The sequence below is a fragment of the Tachypleus tridentatus genome, chromosome 9 (assembly GCF_004210375.1).
Source record: "Tachypleus tridentatus isolate NWPU-2018 chromosome 9, ASM421037v1, whole genome shotgun sequence".
NCBI classification, from domain to species: domain Eukaryota; kingdom Metazoa; phylum Arthropoda; class Merostomata; order Xiphosura; family Limulidae; genus Tachypleus; species Tachypleus tridentatus.
In genome coordinates this window covers 116,119,072-116,140,001 of record NC_134833.1, presented here as the reverse complement: position 1 = coordinate 116,140,001, position 20,930 = coordinate 116,119,072, and the positions used below count along the sequence as shown (strand labels likewise).

Sequence of the window (20,930 nt, the reverse complement as noted above, 5' to 3'; positions counted from 1 at the left end):
AAATCTACAGTATTATGTAAAAGTACTAGGAGAAGATAATATTATGTTATTCTTTCTGTTTTATGGGGTTAATTCTTCCATGCCATAACATAATGTAAATTTTAACACTATGGTAATGCTTCACTGATCCTTCTTAACAAATGAATGAACCAGGGTGAGAATACTTATAATTCTTTAAAATTCCCATATTCTTGTACCAAGATCATGCCATAAGGGTTTTGTTTGAATGAGCATAGTGATAAGTTTAGGGCATGAAATAATTGTCATGGTACTCCATGCAGTGTATTTATTATACAGAAATAAACCAACATATGGTACCAGTATGTACAAGAAGAAATCAATTTAATAGCACTGTACAAACAAACCTTGATAAAAACAGCGTTATCGTATATCAAGTTTTGTTATCCTGTGACGATCCAAATAGCTTAGAAAACTGTCACTAGAACAGAGAGTTTGCATAAAAGCTTTACTTAATGCTGATTGGACTCTGCAATAATTTGTTGCAGGATAAATTTAAAAATAGGAAAGGAAGAGGTAAAACACCTGAACTCAATGATAGTGATGTTAAGTATCTTTATCTATGCAGCGTTCGAGACAGAATGAAGACAGCTACTGATTTCAAGCATGAGAGAAACGACAATGTACCAAATGACAGAAAAAAGTCCAGAGGTACAGTAACAAGAAGACTCAACGAGAATAGAATAATTGGTCGTGAAGTCATTTAAAACTTTTACTTCGATCCCCAGATATCGTCAAGAAACTGAAAATTTCTAAAAGGTACAAAAACTGGATTGTTTGAGATTGGACGAATGAGTCTAAATTTAAAATATTTGGTTCAAAACGTAGTTTGTACATCCAGCAGAAAAAAGATGAAAAATGCTTAACTTGATGCATAGCACCTATCATGAAGCATGGAGAAGGTAGTAATGGTTTGAGGGTGTATTTCTGCTGAGACTGAAGATTAATAAAATTATGACATCATCTGTGATATACCTTTCATTGTTCTTTGAAAGGTGCCTGAAATTTAATTTTTGACTTTGTCCTAATACTTTTGCATAGTACTTTATATTGCTAAATGAACTGAAACCGAATAATTTAAGAAATAGCCGGTACTCTGCCACTGATTAACTGCTTACTCATGTTTATTTGGTATCCAGATATTTTGTAAAAGTATTTTAATTATTACATCATTCTTATCAGACGCTCTCTCTAACTAGCATCTGAATTAAAACATTAAAAATATAGGTTACAGGACTGACTGCACACTTCCTTGATTGTGAAGTCTACTGAGCAATTCTAATAAAAAAAAAAAACACTTCACTAAACCGTCTCTTCATGAACTCATTTTGGTAATTTTCTCTTCCAAAGCCAAAGTTGTTAAGGAAATATGGTTTCTTTTACCTTATCGTCCCTAGTTGTCTTGTCACTGTGGGTTCTTCCTAGGTAGGTGGTCAAGTTAATCCACTATTGGCAAGATATACCGCTAGTGAAACTATATTGAATACCTAATACAATTTCCACCACTTTAAACAGTAGCATATTTACTTAGCTATCTTTCGAAATTAGATTGAATTTTTCAATAAATGTGAGATAACTAAAGTTATCAGTAAAGCACATTCTAGTCATAATTATACTCGGCCATCTTAAACGATTTACTCAACAAAATTGAAATTAAATAGTTTTAAATGCCTGTTTTTCGTAGAAAGAGAGAAAATATCATACTATTAAACAAAATGAAAAATTATTAGTTCACCCTATTATGAACACATACACATATATAATGTCTATGTTATATATTACTTAATAAACAAGAAAAAGAGTAATCATTATATTTTTAAAGGAACCTTCCTCAAGCTACACAAATATTTGGATGTTAACCCTTCACAGTTTCCTTCACCCCTACTGAGGGAACATGCATGAAAAGTATTTCTTATCGTTTTTAATAGGGGGCTATGAATGACGTCATTTCTGGAAATCGTTATTTACTACTACAGAAAAAGTTTGTATTCGTCAAAGTGAGTAGTAGAAACGGTGAAGGTTTGTTTAAGGAGGGAGGAGTTGGTGTGTTCGTATCAGTTTTTATTCTATAATTGTCGTTTTAGGGAAGTTTTTGTTTATAAATTTAATGCTTGTGTTTTAGAGGTTTTAATTCTGAGGGTGATTTGATTCAGTATTACTGCTAGCAAGTTTAGGAGGTCAATTCTTGGTAAAAAAAATATTGGAATAAATAAAAATAACGGCTGCATTTATGTCAACCGTCGGCATCGTTTATTGTTAAGGGTACGAAATGTGGAAAAGAACCTTCTTAGCCATAGTTGCTGGCATCTGGGTAGTTTTGATACTAGGTAAGAATCTTCTATGTAGTTTTTAAAATGGTGCGTGTCCTAAAATTAGCTTTAAATTTTGTTTTTTTACTAGGAGGAGTCATAACTGCCTATTTTTTCCAAGTGAGGTCAGTAATATATTGCTGTGTTAAGAAACTTGTAATCACGCTAGTGTGTTATTCAAGATTTATTTGAAAGGTTTTATTTTCGCATCTGTTCACGATTTTTAAGGCTTGTAAGTGTGAATCATCCATTCAAAGCTACTTTTTTATCTGATGCAAATGTATTTTATTTAAACTTTACTATGAAGACAACATTACAAGATATAAGCTTAGGAGGTAGGGGTGGGGGGGGAAGGTTACTACTACCCTCTGACTATTTTTGGTAAAATTTTACTTCCATAATTGTTTAGCCTGCTTTTGTAGACTAGTGTACACTTCCGAAAGAAAACCTAGTATTTACAATTCTTAAAATAATTTTAAAAAAAGGTAAACTATTTTAACTCTTCAAGATTATGTACATTACATTCAATACAATAAAATCTATATAATAGAGAACTTAAAATCTAGTAGTGCGCCGAAATAAACCTCGAATAGTAAGGTTTAATAAATGACAGAAAAAAAAACAAATGTACACAATTCTTCCTCTTTTTATTAAGAGGCTCTGCAAACTTAACTTCTTGGATATATTTAACTTAATATTCATGGCCTGAATTACTATTTCATGGAGAAACTCAATGTTGTATTTGGAATTATTGTACGAAAACCTTGCTCTTAACCTTGCAGTGAAATGACTTCATTAAAGATGGTCCTTAGTAGTAAAAATGAGTAGCTCGGAATAATAGCACACAGACTGAGAAAACTGAGCAGTAGGATCATATTCGAAGTAATAGTGGTAATAACCTCAAACTATGTAAGGTACTAGACCAGTGGCTTCCAAATCTTTTTCACTGACCTCATCCCAACCCCTCTGTTCTTGACGTGCGTGACATATGAAACATTTTTTTTTTTTGTAATTGCCTTATGGTCTTATTCATTGTCAGGTGAAAGTCACGCGCCACCCATGTCAACTTTCAGTGACACAACATAAATTGTTGCTAAATTCCAGAATCTTTACTGGTTCGTGTAGTAGTAGTAAGTAATGCAATGTTATCAGGGTTTTTGTTGCTGATTATTCTAAATCTGCAGTTTACGATATTCGTACTGGATACTCTTCAGTAGTTTGGGTTTTTCTCTCAACAGGAATTTTCCTTGATGAAAGCGTCATAAAATGGAAGACGTCTGAGCTTAAAAAAGGGTCAGAAGTAAAATCATGGATTATAGACAATGGAATTTCAAAGATGAACCAACGTGAATTCTTTCCTAGAGATGAAGGATTTATGGACACGGGGCACGTCTCCAGGATAAAGAAAGATTTGTCAAACGGAAAAAAAAAGAGAAAACTATCAGGAGATAAAAACTTGTGGGCATGGGAATTAAAAGCTAATATATCTTTGAAAAGTGATGCGGAAAAACACCGAATAGCAGGTGATCTAAATGACTTCCGTACAAAAAATGTAATTAAACACAAAAATATAAGTAAGAACGGAAACAAAGTAGCTCGACCACCCCTGTATAATACTGATGAGTTTGACCTAATACTGAAGAGCAAAGGTGTAAATAAGTCTAAAGTAGAACTTTTCCAAACATGGGACTTGATGAAAAATTTTATGAATGCTCTATTTCAGAATCTTGAGTCTGATCCTGACCATTTTAGTGTTAATTTGCAATACAAGCTTAAAAAGAAAGAACCCCGTGTCTGTAGCAAAGATCGTGACAATAAAACCGAGATACTTAAACATCAAACCCTTAACTCTACCGTCAGTACTACAGAAAATGTGACTGCCGAACTTGCAGATTTAAAACTTGCAGAATCTTCCGATGTTCTGGACCGTGAATCCAGAGTTGGTTTCATCGTCGATGCAAATTCTCAAGAGCAAAAACCTTCCTACCTCATTACAGACTCCTCCATCGTGCCTGGTATAGCGAGCACTACGAAAGATGTTCAAACCACAACTACTTCTGAAGCATTACGTAAATATACTATTCTCTCTAAAGAGCTATCAAAGAGTAGTAAAGTGAAAGGTAAGCTATATAAAATTATACGTTTCATTCCAACAGTCTTGTTGAGCTTGTATCTTTTTAAAAAGAAACTTGTTTTCAATCTTCCAATCTGCTAGTTATGATTAAGAAAATTAATCTGTATTGTTTCCGAATAAATTATTTTAACTCTTATGCGTTCTCCAGTTACGTGCACTAAAAGGGTACGTTAACACTAGTCACAAGCGTAAACAAAGTAAATATGGCGTAACTAATCTATATTCAGTATAGAAAAAGGAAAATATACAAATTTTTAAGCGTTAATAATCACAGCTGTTTCAAAATTTTAGTATTGTTACCAAACATTCGAATTCGACGTATTTTTAATTCCCGAAGTTCGTCATTATTGCATTCAAATTTCAAAACTTGTGTAGTTAATTTAAATGGAGGAAACTTGTTAATTAGATGCAGTGGCAGAATCCATTATCTACTACTATAGTCAATACTATGGAGCAAAATAGTCCCAAATTGTTAATTAATGATGGTTTATGCAAACTCACGAATGAATATTTGCTGTAAAATTCGTGACGTCTTGTGTAGCTACTAGTTTGGCTACCGACTTTGACGTTATCTCAGTCGCACGCTCTATTTTTTAATCGCACATTTCTTTTCACATCTATTTTCTTCTATTGCGCTACGACTTTTTGTTAATAGCTGCCAACAAATGTGGCACTCGATAGTAACCAATATGCATTTTTAAGAATGCAATCCTATTATGCAGAACGGACTTGTAGTTCACAAAACCAAAGTCTTAAGGTTAAAAGTGTGGTTTTCCTTCATTGTCAACTTACTTTATAGTAATGCTAGGGAAATTGAATCAAATTTCTTGTCATCACTCGCATTTACTTTGTACAGCCGAATCGAGCATAATCACTTTAATTTAAGCCACTATCAAGTGATGCTAAACGCTATTTAACCAGGAAACTCTAGTTTCAAAAAATTAAACGTATTCTTAAAGTTGGCAATGAATAATCTTATTTCGAAAACTAAAATGCCAATCTAGCTTGCTTGGCTTAACCGAATACTTGTGAACATGTTTTCACCGAGGTTTTGCTGTTTGTTCGAAATCGAAATGAACTCTCTCACAATCTGCTTTGTTTCATACCCATAGTCAGTGACTGTGCATAGACGAGCGCAACACTTCAATCAAAATTGAGTACATTTTGTAGAATAACTTCACGTGCAATTCGTACTCGGTCCACATTTAAGATCGAATTGTACGTTGTAAAGACCTATCAGAGTACTAAAATCTCTAGATGTTTCAACTAGACTTTATATCGTATTGAAGGATTGTCTTGAAATGACCGAAAGAACAATGGGACAGGCAAACGGAAGAGGTTGAAGAAACATGTTATACAAGTATGAGAATAACACGCTTGACTCGTAGTTTAAGCAGTAGACAAAATGTACTGTGTACTTTAATAAACTTCCACACATTAAAAACTTAAATTCAACTTGTGGTAAGTCTTCAGTGAAATATCTGCTTAAAGTAACTTTTAGCAGTTTCTTACAATTCAAGAGCAAGAATATCTTAACGCACTAGTTAAGCAACTTTGTATAAAAACACAAACAAAACTAAGATCAAAGTTCTCGTAATTTTACGCTCAAAGTTACAATTATTGCATTTGTTACATTTGATTAAGCAAGATTAAACTATCTAAGGGTATTAAAACTCCAAGTGAAGTTTACAAGAGAATCTTAATATGAAGTTAATTAGTGAATAAGTTATCTAAACTTTAGTGCATTGTATATTTCGTATTTAAGTAAGACTGCAATTTCGAGGATTAATTGATTTATTGTTCATACAAGTCTTCTGATATTACGAACTTTGGGACGGGAAGCAAACAGTCGAGTTGTAATGGCATAGCGTGGAAATTAATGGGGATGTTTCTTTTTCGCACTATTAGAAGACTTTCAAAAAGAAACGACACGCCCAGAACGTATTCCAGTTACAGACTACTTTGGTACCGAAGTAACCTCGACCACGAAAACTATCGTTTCCGACACGGACAGTTCACTAAGGATCGCCGCAACAGCCTCAACCACCACAAGCATCGCTGTTGACGCCACGGGCTTAACGAGTGCTAAAACATCCTCAGACAGCAATGGTACTACTAATATAACGAGTTTGTCAACGAGTGACGAAACTGTTTCAGCCAAGAAAGTCGATGCTCTTGTAAAGAGCGCAGGAGGAGCCTCAACAACCAAGGATGTTGCTACTGACACCATTAGTTTCTTAATGAGTGCCGAAACGGCCTCAATTGTAACAGGTTTATCAACGAGTGTTATATTAGCCTCTTCAACCAAAGGTGTTACTGATACGAGTTTATCAACGAGTGACGAAACAGTCTCGACCATGAAAGTCGTTACTGCTGACACCATGGGTTTCTCCACGAGTGCCGAAACGGCTTCGCCCACCACGACTTTACCAACGAGTGCCGAAACAGTCTCGACCATGAAGGTCGTTACTGCTGACACCAAAGGTATCTCAACGAGTGCTGAAACGGCTTCGCCCACCACGACTTTACCAACGAGTGCCGAAACAGTCTCGACCATGAAGGTCGTTACTGCTGACACCAAAGGTATCTCAACGAGTTCTGAAACGGCTTCGCCCACCACGACTTTACCAACGAGTGCCGAAACAGTCTCGACCATGAAGGTCGTTACTGCTGACACCAAAGGTATCTCAACGAGTGCTGAAACGGCTTCGCCCACCACGACTTTACCAACGAGTGCCGAAACAGTCTCGACCATGAAGGTCGTCACTGCTGACACCAAGAGTTTGATTGCTGAAACTTTCTCAGCGGCAACTCCTATGGCAGCTGACCTTAAGGGTTTACCCACGAGTGCTGAAACTGCTTCAACTACAACGGGTTTACCCACGAGTGCTGAAACTGCTTCAACTACAACGGGTTTACCCACGAGTGCTGAAACTGCTTCAACTACAACGGGTTTACCCACGAGTGCTGAAACTGCTTCAACTGCAACGGGTTTACCCACGAGTGCTGAAACTGCTTCAACTGCAACGGGTTTACCCACGAGTGCTGAAACTGCTTCAACTGCAACGGGTTTACCCACGAGTGCTGAAACTGCTTCAACTGCAACGGGTTTACCCACGAGTGCTGAAACTGCTTCAACTGCAACGGGTTTACCCACGAGTGCTGAAACTGCTTCAACTGCAACGGGTTTACCCACGAGTGCTGAAACTGCTTCAACTGCAACGGGTTTACCCACGAGTGCTGAAACTGCTTCAACTGCAACGGGTTTACCCACGAGTGCTGAAACTGCTTCAACTGCAACGGGTTTACCCACGAGTGCTGAAACTGCTTCAACTGCAACGGGTTTACCCACGAGTGCTGAAACTGCTTCAACTGCAACGGGTTTACCCACGAGTGCTGAAACTGCTTCAACTGCAACGGGTTTACCCACGAGTGCTGAAACTGCTTCAACTGCAACGGGTTTACCCACGAGCGCTGAAACTGCTTCAACTGCAACGGGTTTACCCACGAGCGCTGAAACTGCTTCAACTGCAACGGGTTTACCCACGAGCGCTGAAACTGCTTCAACTGCAACGGGTTTACCCACGAGCGCTGAAACTGCTTCAACTGCAACGGGTTTACCCACGAGCGCTGAAACTGCTTCAACTGCAACGGGTTTACCCACGAGCGCTGAAACTGCTTCAACTGCAACGGGTTTACCCACGAGCGCTGAAACTGCTTCAACTGCAACGGGTTTACCCACGAGCGCTGAAACTGCTTCAACTGCAACGGGTTTACCCACGAGCGCTGAAACTGCTTCAACTGCAACGGGTTTACCCACGAGCGCTGAAACTGCTTCAACTAAAGTCGTTACTGGTGATACCAAAAATCTTTCAAAGAGGGCCGACACATTTGAAACCACATACTTACCTTGGATCACTCGTACCGTTTCAACTACACTGAACGATCAAGGATTCGATGTTTCTGAAACGTTTCATACGTTTTCAGGGAAAACAGATATTCCGTACGCAACTGAAGTCGTTGGCAGAAGAATATTGAGAGTCACTGAAACAAGTTCTCCCGTAATTGAACTCTTTACTGAAGATACCAGATTCTCTGACATGACTGAAACTTATAAAACAGCCATTCCTTCCAAACCTACAAAACTCTTAACCGCACGTCCTATTATTGAGCTAACGGATTTTTCAGGAGGTGCAAAGTCATCAACCGACCTTGAAAAGGTTGAAACTGAAGAAGCTTCATATTCAGCAACCTGGGATATTCCAAAAAGTATTACAATTTCAACCAAAGAATATATCGGGGACAAGACTGCAGAAAAAGTAGCTCTTTTTCCTAGCACTCATCTCGCTACAGATGTTGAAGTAAAGCCGTCTTCCTCGTTTAGTAGCCCCATCAGCAGCGGTGAGTTATTAGCGGATTTAACAACTGTTTCTTCTTTTGACAGGTCCGTAATAGCTGGACTTGAAGAAAGTCCCGTCATTTCACCAGCTAGGAACTTTTCTATGATCATTGGAGAGGAAATTTCACTTTTCACAAGTTCTAGCGTCAGCGATGAAATACTGGAGAAAATAAAGAATGCTTCCCTGCTTGCAAGGGTTATTTTTACACCAGATCTAGAACCTACAAAAGTTGCTTCCACCCAACAGACTCTAGAAACATTCGATCCAGGATCAACAGAAACTTCAACTGTTTTATCTCTTTCTTCTGCCCTCGTAGATATCATTCCTGCAAACGTGAAGAGTGTTGCTGCAGATGGAAAAGTGTTATCTTCTGCACCCAATATATCATGTTCAACTTTATCGGCTTGTGCTTCAGAACTTCAGAATTTACTGATGCATAATGTTGGTGACATAAAGAACAACTACATCATTCTCATTGTTTTAAATAACTCCGTCGTATATGGAAATATTTTACCTGGAGTAGTAAGTGAAATCATACAACAAATTCCATCAAACCTCAACATGAAAGAAGTTTTAAATAACGTGAAAAATATCACTACTATCGGTGCTCAGACTGAAAACATAAACAAACTCGTATCATTAACTAAGACCCAACGTATATCTAGTTTGCACGAAAAACGTGTCGATTCGGGTGTTGAAACCGCTAGAATAAGAAACTGTTCAAATAACGAAACAGTCAGTGTAAAAAAAGGGACTAGTCTTGTGGAGGAAGGTGTTAGCTTCACAACTGCTTCATCCATCGATCACGTAGAACTTGTTCCAGAGGCTATGAAGTCGGTGAGTGGTATTGAAGAATCTATCAAACTGCTACCAACTGAACATAATCAATCATACCCTAACTTACTTTTATCAACATCTTATATCGACCATAATAAAACTGAGCTTGGAGTTAATTTGGAACCAGCAGAAAACATCACAAAAGAAAGCACAGAATCTGAAAACAACTTTTTAAATGTATGGAACAAAATTAGTGATACTTTTAAAGATTCATTTATCATTGAGATCAAACCTCAAACTAAACCTTTTATTACCGAAAGTTTAAATATATCGCCGACATCTAGGCAAAATATTAGCACAATTCCTCCAAGGCGTTTGGATGTAGATTCTTCCACTCTTTCTAGTGGTAGCTTTATTCCTTGGATTTCTGAAAGCTTTACAAAAGATCTTTCGCTCGAGATAGGAAGTAAATCGAGTGATTTTTGGAGCGAACGTGATTTGAGTGAATTCTCAGCTGGAAGTTCAAGTGAACCAGGTATTAGTCTTTTGATGGAAAGTGAGACTATGCAGAACGATAGTCTGTGGATTGGGAGTGGGGATGAGTCGAGCGGTGACTTGTGGATTGGGAGTGGAACTGAGTGGAGTGACAAATTTTGGACTGGAAACGAATTAAGTGAGCTTTCGGTTGAAATAGGAAAAGAACCAACTGACATATTTGGGACTGGGAGTGAAATAACTAAAGTACCTTATTCACCATCCACGACACACAAATTGTGGAATGAAGAAATATTCGGTATTGAAAATAAACTTAACACAACACAACTTGAAGACTTAAATGGAATTAAGAGCTTTGAAGCGACAAATGTATTAAAAATGAAGACCATTGGGGAATATAAATCGGAAGCTACAATAATGAAGATGAATTCAACCACACGCGCCGTTTCAGAAACGGAACAGCCACACACGCTGTCATCAGATCGCAGTTTTGTGGCTAATTTAACACCAAATGGTAAACCTAAAGTTGTGACCCTATTAGGTTTTGATATACCAGTATTCCAAACGCATGAAGACGGTATTGATGTAACTGGAAAAAGTCTGTTAAATGCTGATTTTACAGCAAAGGTCAGCAGAGAGAGGATGGATAATCTGACATCGAGTTCTATTTCTTCGGAAATTAAACTCTTCACCCCGACTTCGAAATTGACAACTGGAAATGACGAACGGGTTATCTCGAAACCAGTAATAAAAACTAAAATCAAACAGAATATTACTAGACATCCAGCTTCTTTAAAAATGACCAATGAAACTACACACGGAAGAGAAGATTGGATGCCACATTTTAAATTTGATAAGATGGTTAAAGAAACAACAAAATCCGTGAGTGAGAGAACACTTTCAACTGCTTACCAACGAAAACACTTAACACCAAGTTTCAAGAGAAAAACAAGTTTAAAAGATTATACTAGTGTTCGAAAACCTGATGAAGCACATATACCAATAACTCTGGCTGAAAACCATACGCTCAGTGTTTCAAGATCAGCAGAAGCACCCGAGCTTTCATTACAAAGATTTTGTACATCAATCCAACATTGCAATGCTTCTCTGAAAGAGAGATGCGTGTCTAAAGATACGCACTCTATTTGTGAGTGTGGTTCGGCCTTTGCCAGGAATCCTCAAACATCAGTTTGCCAAGGTAAGACAAATATGTTTGAATTAATTTTTAATCCTCATGTAGTTAAAAAAAAAAAAAAGTAACGCACCTTCAGGTTAACTAAATCAAAGTTTATACTACACACAAATATTTTCCAAAATATTAATTGTAGATTTACTGAAAAACAAAGATGAATTACTTTATTTACTCTAAAAGATTATTTCAGTTGCCAATAAATTTTCAAAATCTTAAGTGAATATAAAATCTTAAATCCTGCTTAATTTAAGCACATTTTAGTCTTTCTATATTTTCGAGTCAACCGTGCACAATATTAGTAATGCAAATCAAAACTCTCTACACCTAGAACGCTGAAACATTCATATCGCTTCAATAACACTGTTTTCGTGGCAGTTACAATGGTACATTCCATGCAGGGAACATTCAAACGTTTACGACTTTGAAGTAATTATGCCTCAATTCTTGTCCATTGATTTATTAAATGAATTTCTTTTTTCAGAAAAAATTCCGATTATGGCTTCATTAAAGTTTCCAAATGAAGAATTCACCACAGACTTGGATAATCCTACTTCAGTTATTCACCAACGCAAGAAACGAGATGCAGAACAAACGGTAATAACTTTTATACAAAAATTTATAATACAAGAACTTGGTTATATGCAAAGCCGCACAAGAAGGTAACTGCACTTTGTTCACTCTCCACAACAAACAAAAGAACTAAATGTCGTTAGCCTAGATTAAAATACGATCTTTAGTAGTCTATACTGAAGACTAATTACTAAGGCCAAGCTATCGTGCCAAACTGTATAAGGATGCATGATTTGAATTCTATTAACCACACCCACTCTACCCCATTCCAAAACAAATGGCGCTTAAAACTGAGTTCATGGGTGCGTCTTAATGGTCACATCACACTGTTCGCTCTGATTTTAAAGTAGCCCACAAGTTGGCTTTAACTAAATGCTTTCTCTCCATTGTTTAAGTACAAAATTAGGGTCGGTTAGCGCAGATAGCTTTCGAGAAGCTTTCCACGAAATTTACCAAACAGCAGCTTTTTGGGGTCAAACCTTTATCGGAGATTTCGACACCCTTGGTGAACACAGCGTAAGTAGTTCATTGTGTAACTTTTGTATTTAACTACAAAAAGAAAAGGCTCGAATAGGCCTAATATTAGTTAACCGTCTACGCTGTTCGAGTGCTTATTAGTAAAGATCAAGTTATGTTAATTGTACTAATTTCATTTGTACTATTTAGTTTTATGCTACCACTGTTGCACTGAGTAATTTTGGGGAAAAGGTTTTCAGTCTAACGTTTGTCAAAACGTCTTTAATTCTCACGATCGTTTTGCAGCTAAATATTTAATTATAAAATTAAATGAGCAATTGCCAAACACTTCATTGAATTTTAACGACACTTCTAAACTACCCTCGAACAAAAAACAAACGCTTACATGAAAGAACGTTATTCAACGGTTATAAGCTTCACTGAAGTTATTAAATACAATTAAAAGATAATGTACTTTTTTCCTTTCAGATGTGGTCAGTGGTCCAGTTATCAGACTCTCTTCAGAAACTTGTTGCTCATGTTATTGTTGACAGTTTTTCTGCTGGAAGCGTTGTTCTCAACATTCAAATGATTCTGGCAGGTCTGCATCAGGATATGTCGCCTGAAGAATTGGAAACATTTGTTGGCCGAGAAATTGAGGATGTACTTAACAATAAAATCCACCTGATGCAGGGGGGCGCTTCTGAACCTTGAAAATGCAATTCTTCTGAGTATTTCTTCAGGTTAACTGTTTGTTGGTTACTGTTAAGTTTATCGGTAGAACTACGTTTGTGTAATCGCATCGATAAGTTTCATATCCTTGTAGTAAGTAGTAGTCTTAATTTGTAAGAGTTATGGTAAGTAATATTGTTCATTAAAATTGAGTAATTTTCATTTTAAATCTGAAATGAAAGTTTGCTTCAGAAAAGCTGTTCATTTGACACAAATGGAATTACGAAGTCGTGTTTTGCTTACATATTTTGGCATTCCCTGAATCGCTAATTTTAACAAACAGAATAAACTTGCAAAACTAGCTTTCCACGAACTTTCCAAGATCTGTGAGCGTTCTTAAGTTGATTAAGATTAAAAACAAAATCCGATTTGTTTCCTTTATAAAAAAAAAAAAAAAAAAATTCAAAAACCAATTCCAGGTGCACCTGGTCTTTAAAATATTTTAAATGTGGAAGACCGTGAGGGTTAAATGCCAGTACAAATGTTTAACCATTTAACGTTAAATAGCTCTCTGAAAATATTTCAAGACTCTTGTTGCTTATGGTGATTTTCAACTGAACTGTATTTTAAGATGAATCCTAAACCGTTTCCCAACAGGAATCAACCCTTGCCAATATGAAGAGCTAAACTACTGCAGTAAGAACGCAGACTGTCTTCCAGACACAAGTAAAGCTGGTGGCTTTCGGTGCGTGTGTAGAGAAAAGTACACAGATAATTCTCCAGATGACGACTACCCGGGAGAAGTGTGCATAGGTTGGATTATCGATATATGTAGATATTTTGTCTTTACCTAAAATGTTTTCTAATATTCATTATGCCGCTTTCAATTGATCTTGGATATCACATGTGAAAATCTTTAGCAACATCTTTAGCATAGTAGCTAGATTTTTGAACTATTTATAAGACGAACTGAACTTGCTCCGAAGCACCACTGGCAAATGAACCACGAGTCCATTTCTAATGTAAGGTTTTCAGTATAGCATTAATCGGTGATAGGTTATTAGCTTCTGTAATTTGTTTAAAGTGACTAGATACTTCCTCCTTTTTTAAGGAAAGCGAAATAATTATGTAACAATCTATTTAAAGTACTACATTTCATTTAGATCTCGTACGAATGTTGACTCCAATTGATTTAAAAGGAAATTTAATAAAAAATGCTTAAATACAAGTAACTTTAAAGAAGTTTGTCCTGAATAAGGAGTTTTCTATGAACACGCCATAAATATTTTTCTTCCTTAATGTACATTTGAAGTTTTATGCCTTTTTTTATAAATACGAGTTAAGACTAATATTTACGAATGATAGTAACAGTAGTAACAAATTCGCTTCGGAGGAACATTTGAGTTAAACGTTATTTTGTATTTAAAAAAAAAAAGGCTCAACCTGAGTAATCAGGATACATTAAATACGAAATATTCGAAGTCTGGAGACGAGACTAGTTTCATTCCCAGTTTTGATTAGTACTTTTTTGTTGTAAAAAGCAAATATCATGGAGTTTCCCCCCCCCCCAGTTTATCTGTACTCTTATTTTACGTAAGTTTCTAATAGCTAATTCAAATCTAACGTTTATACAAATGTTTTCTTTTCATCTTTTCAGCAATTTGTCCGAATAATTACTGTCGAAACAACGGTCATTGTCGGGTTGGATCAGATGATAATTTTTATTGCAGGTAAGAAGTGTCCTGACAAACGAATCAAATCTAGTTTTTTGATTAGTTTGTAGATTATTTTACAACAGTACCTTTCATGATTTTTTCCATAAGTCGTAGAGGGTAATGTTGGTGGTCCACTTTGAAATATGCATGTCTTGCTGTTAGTAACTTGTGTATATTTCCACCCCCCTTTTGTTTAGATAACATCACCTGGGTATGTATATAAACAGTCGTGAATATATTAGCAAAACTTCTCAAACCTATGACATTGTTAGCTTATGAATTACTTTACTACCTCTTCTAGCAAAGGTTCAAGGCTTTTTTTTACACTTTAATACAATTACCACATTTGAAACAGTCTAGTACAAGAAATAAAAATGCACAAAGATCATAAACGCGCGTGCGCACTATAAGTTATTGTAACTAAATGATTAACTTATAATCATGTACTATAATAACACCTAAACTTTAAGTTGTAGGGGCATTACTATTAACTTGTTTCTTTAAACAGTCTTTTTTTTTTTTTCTGTGATAAGTAAGGTAGATCGTGAAATACCGTTTGTCGTTCCCCGTATTAAACACCATAACTACTTAGCCTTCAGTTTCCACAATCCCCTACAGCCGTAACGTTCATATCATGACTGTACAAGTTTAGCCATAAACAAATAATGCTCTACTGCCTCCTTCCTTTCAGGTACCGTTTAACCACATTTGTTAAAATTTTTAAAATGTAAATCTGCTGAGTTAAATGCATGATCTATGGGTGTCCTTATACCAGTCACAATTCTACTAGTTTAAGTATTTTCAAAAATCATTTGACGTCATGTATCTTACGCTTGTATTGGTCCCCCTCCTTTCCCAGCATGCATAACCATATATTGTACGTGGACTATACTATTTTTTCGTTGAGCAAATAGTTTTATTTTGCTAAACCAGTTTATATTAGGGTTAATTTACAAATAATTCTCTTTTGCAGCTTTGCTTATCTTTTTATTTGAAATCTGTTCTTTAGTGTCCTTTTGGAACAGTTATACGTCCATTGAGGCCTCCTTGAGGCTGTGTAATATTCCACGTCTGGGTTGTTGGGAGTCGTTAATGTGTACAACTCGCCATTGCTGGCAGTAGTATGACTGCCTGTATTTTTATGGGAAATTGTTCTGGTGTGGCAATAACCGAATAGTTAAATAACAGCAAATCACGGTGAAATTAACGTACGCCTACCCTGTAGGGTTTCACGTTTTCCTTTTTTAAAGAATCTGTTTAGAGTAATGAAAGTGTAAAATCTAAGTCGGAATAATTTCCGCATTTTGTTCATTACATTTGTACTTCTTTTTTTCCTCAGTTGTGCAGAGTGGTATGTGGGAGAGAGGTGCGAAATTCCTGGACTAGGTAAGACGAGCTTCCCACGTATGTATTTCGAAAACTGGCCAACAAAATGCGTAATTTCTTTTACCTTAAACTGAAGAAGTAAAGAATACTTATTATTTTAACGACTTAGTGTCTGTATACGTGAAAAAGGCGTGGTTGTACTTTGAATAACTGACTTTAAGCGTGTATCTGTCGGTTTATATTTAATTGGCATGTTATTTGCAACCCAACAACAACCTTGCAAACAAACACTAATCTGTTCGAGCATCACTTATTAATTCGTATAAATAGTAACTTACATTTGTCTGTACGGAACTTTTTCGCAATTTCTGTCAAACTATAAACCTCATTAGGAAAGCCTTTGTTCAAGAAGTGGAGATTGCACATAAGGTTTTCCATTTAGAATATCCATGTTTTTCAATTTGTCAGCTTTTAAATACAGTATGTTGCACGATGGCAAACAGATTATGACGATTGGCTTAATTTCAACTTTATTTTCGGACTATTTCACACAAACAACACTTCACACGCGTGTAATTTAAAATTAACAGAATATTACATTAAGTACAACTTCAATGGACTTTCCCGATTTGTTTGCGTTTAAAATCATGTCCTGTTAGTTTAAAACCATATGAACACTTACTCGGACGCTTCTGCGTTATCAGCTATTCATCTTAAATTGCCTTCGTTATAACTTTACATTTACTTTATAACATAGCTTTGCGTTTCGTATGTTACCATAAACACATCTTGGTCTTTTTTTTAATTACGGGTTTTATTCTTCGTTTTTTGTGACTTCATTTGTTTCAACTCAAACTGTCATACACTGAATACCCCTAACTGTATATTGAAAATATCATTACTTTGTGCAATTTTTAATAAAGTTGCGTGTATTTGAGTTTGTCAAACTACTTTTTAAATCGGGATTTATCTATCTATTAAATAATTATTTCAAACAAGTATAGCTCAAATGGCGTCTTGCACGAAGTACATAAAACGTCGCAAATATTTTCAAAATTGTAACTAGTCATGTGAATTCTAACAATACTGAAAAATTTATGTACATCTAAGATTTTTGCGAATGTGAACTACTAGTTAGTTCACTGCATGTTTTAAACAGTTTGTGTTCATTAAAACTTAACTTCTCATTACCAATGCTTACATTTTTTAAACAAACGCGAAGGAATAGAACCAAGTAAATTTTCAAATGTAAAAGTTGTAATAAATAAAAATACAGTGAATCAAAACTAAAACTATCATAATACAGCGTGAAGTTGAAGATGATGAAATAAGTTTATCCGATAGCTACTTTACTTAGTCTTAAAAAATTTAACTAAAATGTTTTTATATTTTTATAGCTATCATTGGAGCTGTAGCCGCCATAGCAGTTGTACTTCTGGTGGTGCTCACAGTAATACTTGTTTACACTATATACAAGTAAGTTTTTATTTTCGGTAAAATCAATGTAACTTAAAATGCACGCTATATGTTTGTATGCAAGCCAATTTGATACAGCACTTAAACGTACTTTTTCTACTTATGCTACACTTTAAATTTGTCGCAGAATTTAACAGGTTTGGTCGTCGATTTATCGTTTAAACCTTGATTAAGTCAGCTGGTTTTCCTCGGCCTCGTTTCTTCGTATAGTTATACTTGAATGTATTGATTTGAAACTGCATAAAGAAAATATTAATTTTGTAATAACACTTGCCTTCTCGTTTTAATATATTAGTGGATATTACTCCATTTTATATATTTGTAAACATAACCAGAAATTTTGATTCCAACATGGATTATATTCAAACTACTATTCATCGTGCGGAAATTTATCGTTTTTTTGAAGGAAAACGTAGACTGAAAATGAGTTATTTACCGGCACATTCTAAAGAGGTTGTAATGTTTAATTTCACGTATTACGATTTAAAATAGCCTAAAACTAAGTTGAAACTAATTTAAATTCAGAAGTTAATTGTTATATCAAATTTATTTACAAACAATATGGATAGATTTCTTTCTTAATACGAATATAATTTAATATACAAACAATATAACATGTTTATTTCATAGTTATTGCAAACGATTTATATACAAGTTTTTCAGACTCCTATCTAATCCAGAACTGAACCTATCGAGGGTTCACGATGAATGAATTAATTTTGACTTTATCGGTACAGTTCAGTTAATGGGAAGCTACCTACCTATTCGCTACTTACGTTTTTTGTTTTTGGGTTTTTTCACAGCTGAAGTTATCTTCGTAAAAATATTAAAGTCCGATGTTGATTTACTGAAGTTAAAGGGCTTATTTCGAAATATATAAACGTTTCTGCTCAATAACTGAAGTTTCCGATTAATAAATGTTTATCAGTTATAGCTTAGATTAGTGTACCAAAGGTTGCAAACCTATAGTATGTATACTGTCTCCTAGCGCGTCGTGTTGGTTGATTTTATAGGCATGTGGTGAATATGTAGAAACTTTAACTGCCACAACAATATTGACGATACGCTAGTGCTTTCATTAAAGATGTCTACAATTTAGTAAATAGATAAGTCTACAAATATAATTTAACCCTGACGTATATGGATTTCTAAGTATATTAAATGTACAATAGTAACTTCGTCAATAAATAATAAAATATGTAATGTATATGCAAGAGTTGAGCTACTTTATCAATATTTCAATGAGTGTCAATGATGGTTTTGTAACTTAATTCGTAAAGCTTTCTGTGAAATATCGGTTATGAAATAAATTTCAGCAGATCAAGCATTGTTTTCAGTTAATGTGTGGACTATTCTAACCTTCTGAAACTTGTCTGATCTTGCATACCGCTACCTTCAAATTAAAACCTAACCCTTCTAACAAAACGGTTATATTAAAAGATGGTGTTTTATATTTGGTAGGCGAAGTCGACCACATCGAAGATTGCCGCATCAGTTCCGCGGTGTATCTGGTAAAAGGAGAAGTGTTCAGTGGAATCAAAAAACTCTTTGGCCTGGAATAATTCCTACAGATGATGAACACGTTATACCAGCTCGTTATCAGTCTATAGCTCGTAGTCCTCTAGTATTTGAAGATTCGTTAACACTGCCAGTCTGACGATAAACAAACATAGGTTAGTAAATATTTCCTCTTTAAAATAAAAGATACGAAAATCATGTTACCTCTTGTTTACGTTATGGTACTAGTTGGTCAATCATATCTGAAAATAGTTTAACAAATTCACTACCACATATTAGGTTTTAAAGAAACTCCTATGTACTTAAGCTAATTCTCATTTAAATGCTAATGATGTTAGATATTGTAACAAATTCACTACCGCCAAATAGTTTAACTATTTTCAGAGATATTTGACCAATGAGCCACTTCTTTTTAGTTGAGTAAATAAGTTGGACTTTCAGTAGTAAATAACTAATGAAATCGGTGTTTTATCTTTCAGTTCAGTTACCCAAACGTATTAAATTATGACAACTAAGGTTATTACAAATCTTAAATTCCATAAAGATTATTCATGTCCTAGGTTTGCCTGTCTATTTGATTGATTTTCTTTGAATAATAAATGAGCAGATCCAAAAATGCAGGGAAAAATTGTTTGTAATATGTGGCTAAAGCGTAGAAAATCATCCAACAATTATCAGAACTGACAAATATTTTCTAAAGGAACTAATCGCCGAAAAGACGGACGAAAACTTTTCAAACAAAATTTCCGTGTTGAAATAACATTTCAATTTTACAGTAGTTTTAGTTACATAAACTATCTTGAAATATCCTTTAAACTCTACTTATTGATGTATTTAATCAAGTTTCCCTCGAAACAATCCTTTTTTCTTTCTCCAGCTATTCAAGATTGAATCCAGTAACTGTGCTGCAGTTATCGTTGAATTTCTGGTATCCAGTTGTATTTTTAACATTTTTACTTTTTACTGTAAAGTAATTTTTAAGGTTTTATTTTTTCTTTTGTATAAAAAAACAAATGTTTAAGTTTAAAATATTTTACTTTGAATTGTTCTTTTAAACTGGCTGAGTTTTTAATCCACTCTTAGCATGTTATTTTGAAGTTGTATTGAATATTTAAGATCTTGTAAATTTTAACTTTTCTACATTGTTTCACAGGAATATTAAATTCTTCAGTTAAATTTCATATGAAGAGCTTAGTGAGTCTTTTCTACAAAAAATCGCAGAAATATTAAGATTTCTTTATTTTCGTAATTCAGCGATATTCATTTCAAATACTAGTACACTATCATAACTTCAATTTCTTAACGAGAATTTACAAAAACATGCTACATTGGGTTGCATATTACAATTTCAAATAGCCTAAAAACTAAATCAACTCAGTTTTAAAGCTCAATCTAATCAAATTTATCTTTTAAGATTTATAAACATCTGTTATGGTAATTTTATTGATAAACAAAACGTTTCGACTTTCCTAGGTCATCTTTCAGCTGACAAAGTTGGCAACTGACCGTTGCTGGACACGTACATTAGGGACAAGAATATAAATGGGTACTGGGTTGTAGGAGGCGCTGCTATTGAATGCTACTGTATTAGTGTAAAGGTTTTAGTTGCTGTATAAGTAAGGCTTTGATTTTGCGTTTAATTTGTTTATTTACGTTATCTGGGTGTTTCTATGGTTGTATTTGAGTTGGTGTTCAAAAACGTGTGAAGGTGTTTTTTGTTCTTTAAATCTAGTTTCCATTTCTGCTCTTCTCTCCAATATAGAAACAGTGGAAGTTGTTGCAATGCATTTTATAAGTTATACTGTATTTGTCAGTGTGGTTTTATACTTTGTTTTTAAATGAAATTGGTGTTTACTGGAATGTTATGTTTAG

At 34.9% G+C, this 20,930-nt stretch overlaps 2 protein-coding genes across 2 annotated transcripts; both read left to right on the top strand.

Moving 5' to 3' along the window:
• The first annotated feature begins 2,032 nt into the window (after positions 1 to 2,032).
• On the top strand, positions 2,033 to 13,095 carry LOC143227460 (uncharacterized). Its single transcript, XM_076458904.1, has 5 exons — positions 2,033 to 2,345; positions 3,566 to 4,447; positions 6,370 to 11,331; positions 11,807 to 11,919; positions 12,841 to 13,095. Exons 1-5 carry the CDS (start codon positions 2,288 to 2,290, stop codon positions 13,063 to 13,065), a joined length of 6,240 nt encoding a protein of 2,079 aa, XP_076315019.1. The 5' UTR covers positions 2,033 to 2,287; the 3' UTR covers positions 13,066 to 13,095.
• A 163-nt stretch (positions 13,096 to 13,258) lies between these two features.
• LOC143227459 (uncharacterized) lies at positions 13,259 to 20,233 on the top strand. Its single transcript, XM_076458903.1, has 7 exons — positions 13,259 to 13,310; positions 13,681 to 13,836; positions 14,681 to 14,753; positions 16,078 to 16,124; positions 17,462 to 17,540; positions 19,002 to 19,213; positions 19,936 to 20,233. The coding sequence occupies exons 1-6, from the start codon at positions 13,259 to 13,261 to the stop codon at positions 19,195 to 19,197; spliced, it is 603 nt and encodes a 200-aa protein (XP_076315018.1). The 3' UTR covers positions 19,198 to 19,213; positions 19,936 to 20,233.
• The last annotated feature ends 697 nt before the right edge of the window (positions 20,234 to 20,930 follow it).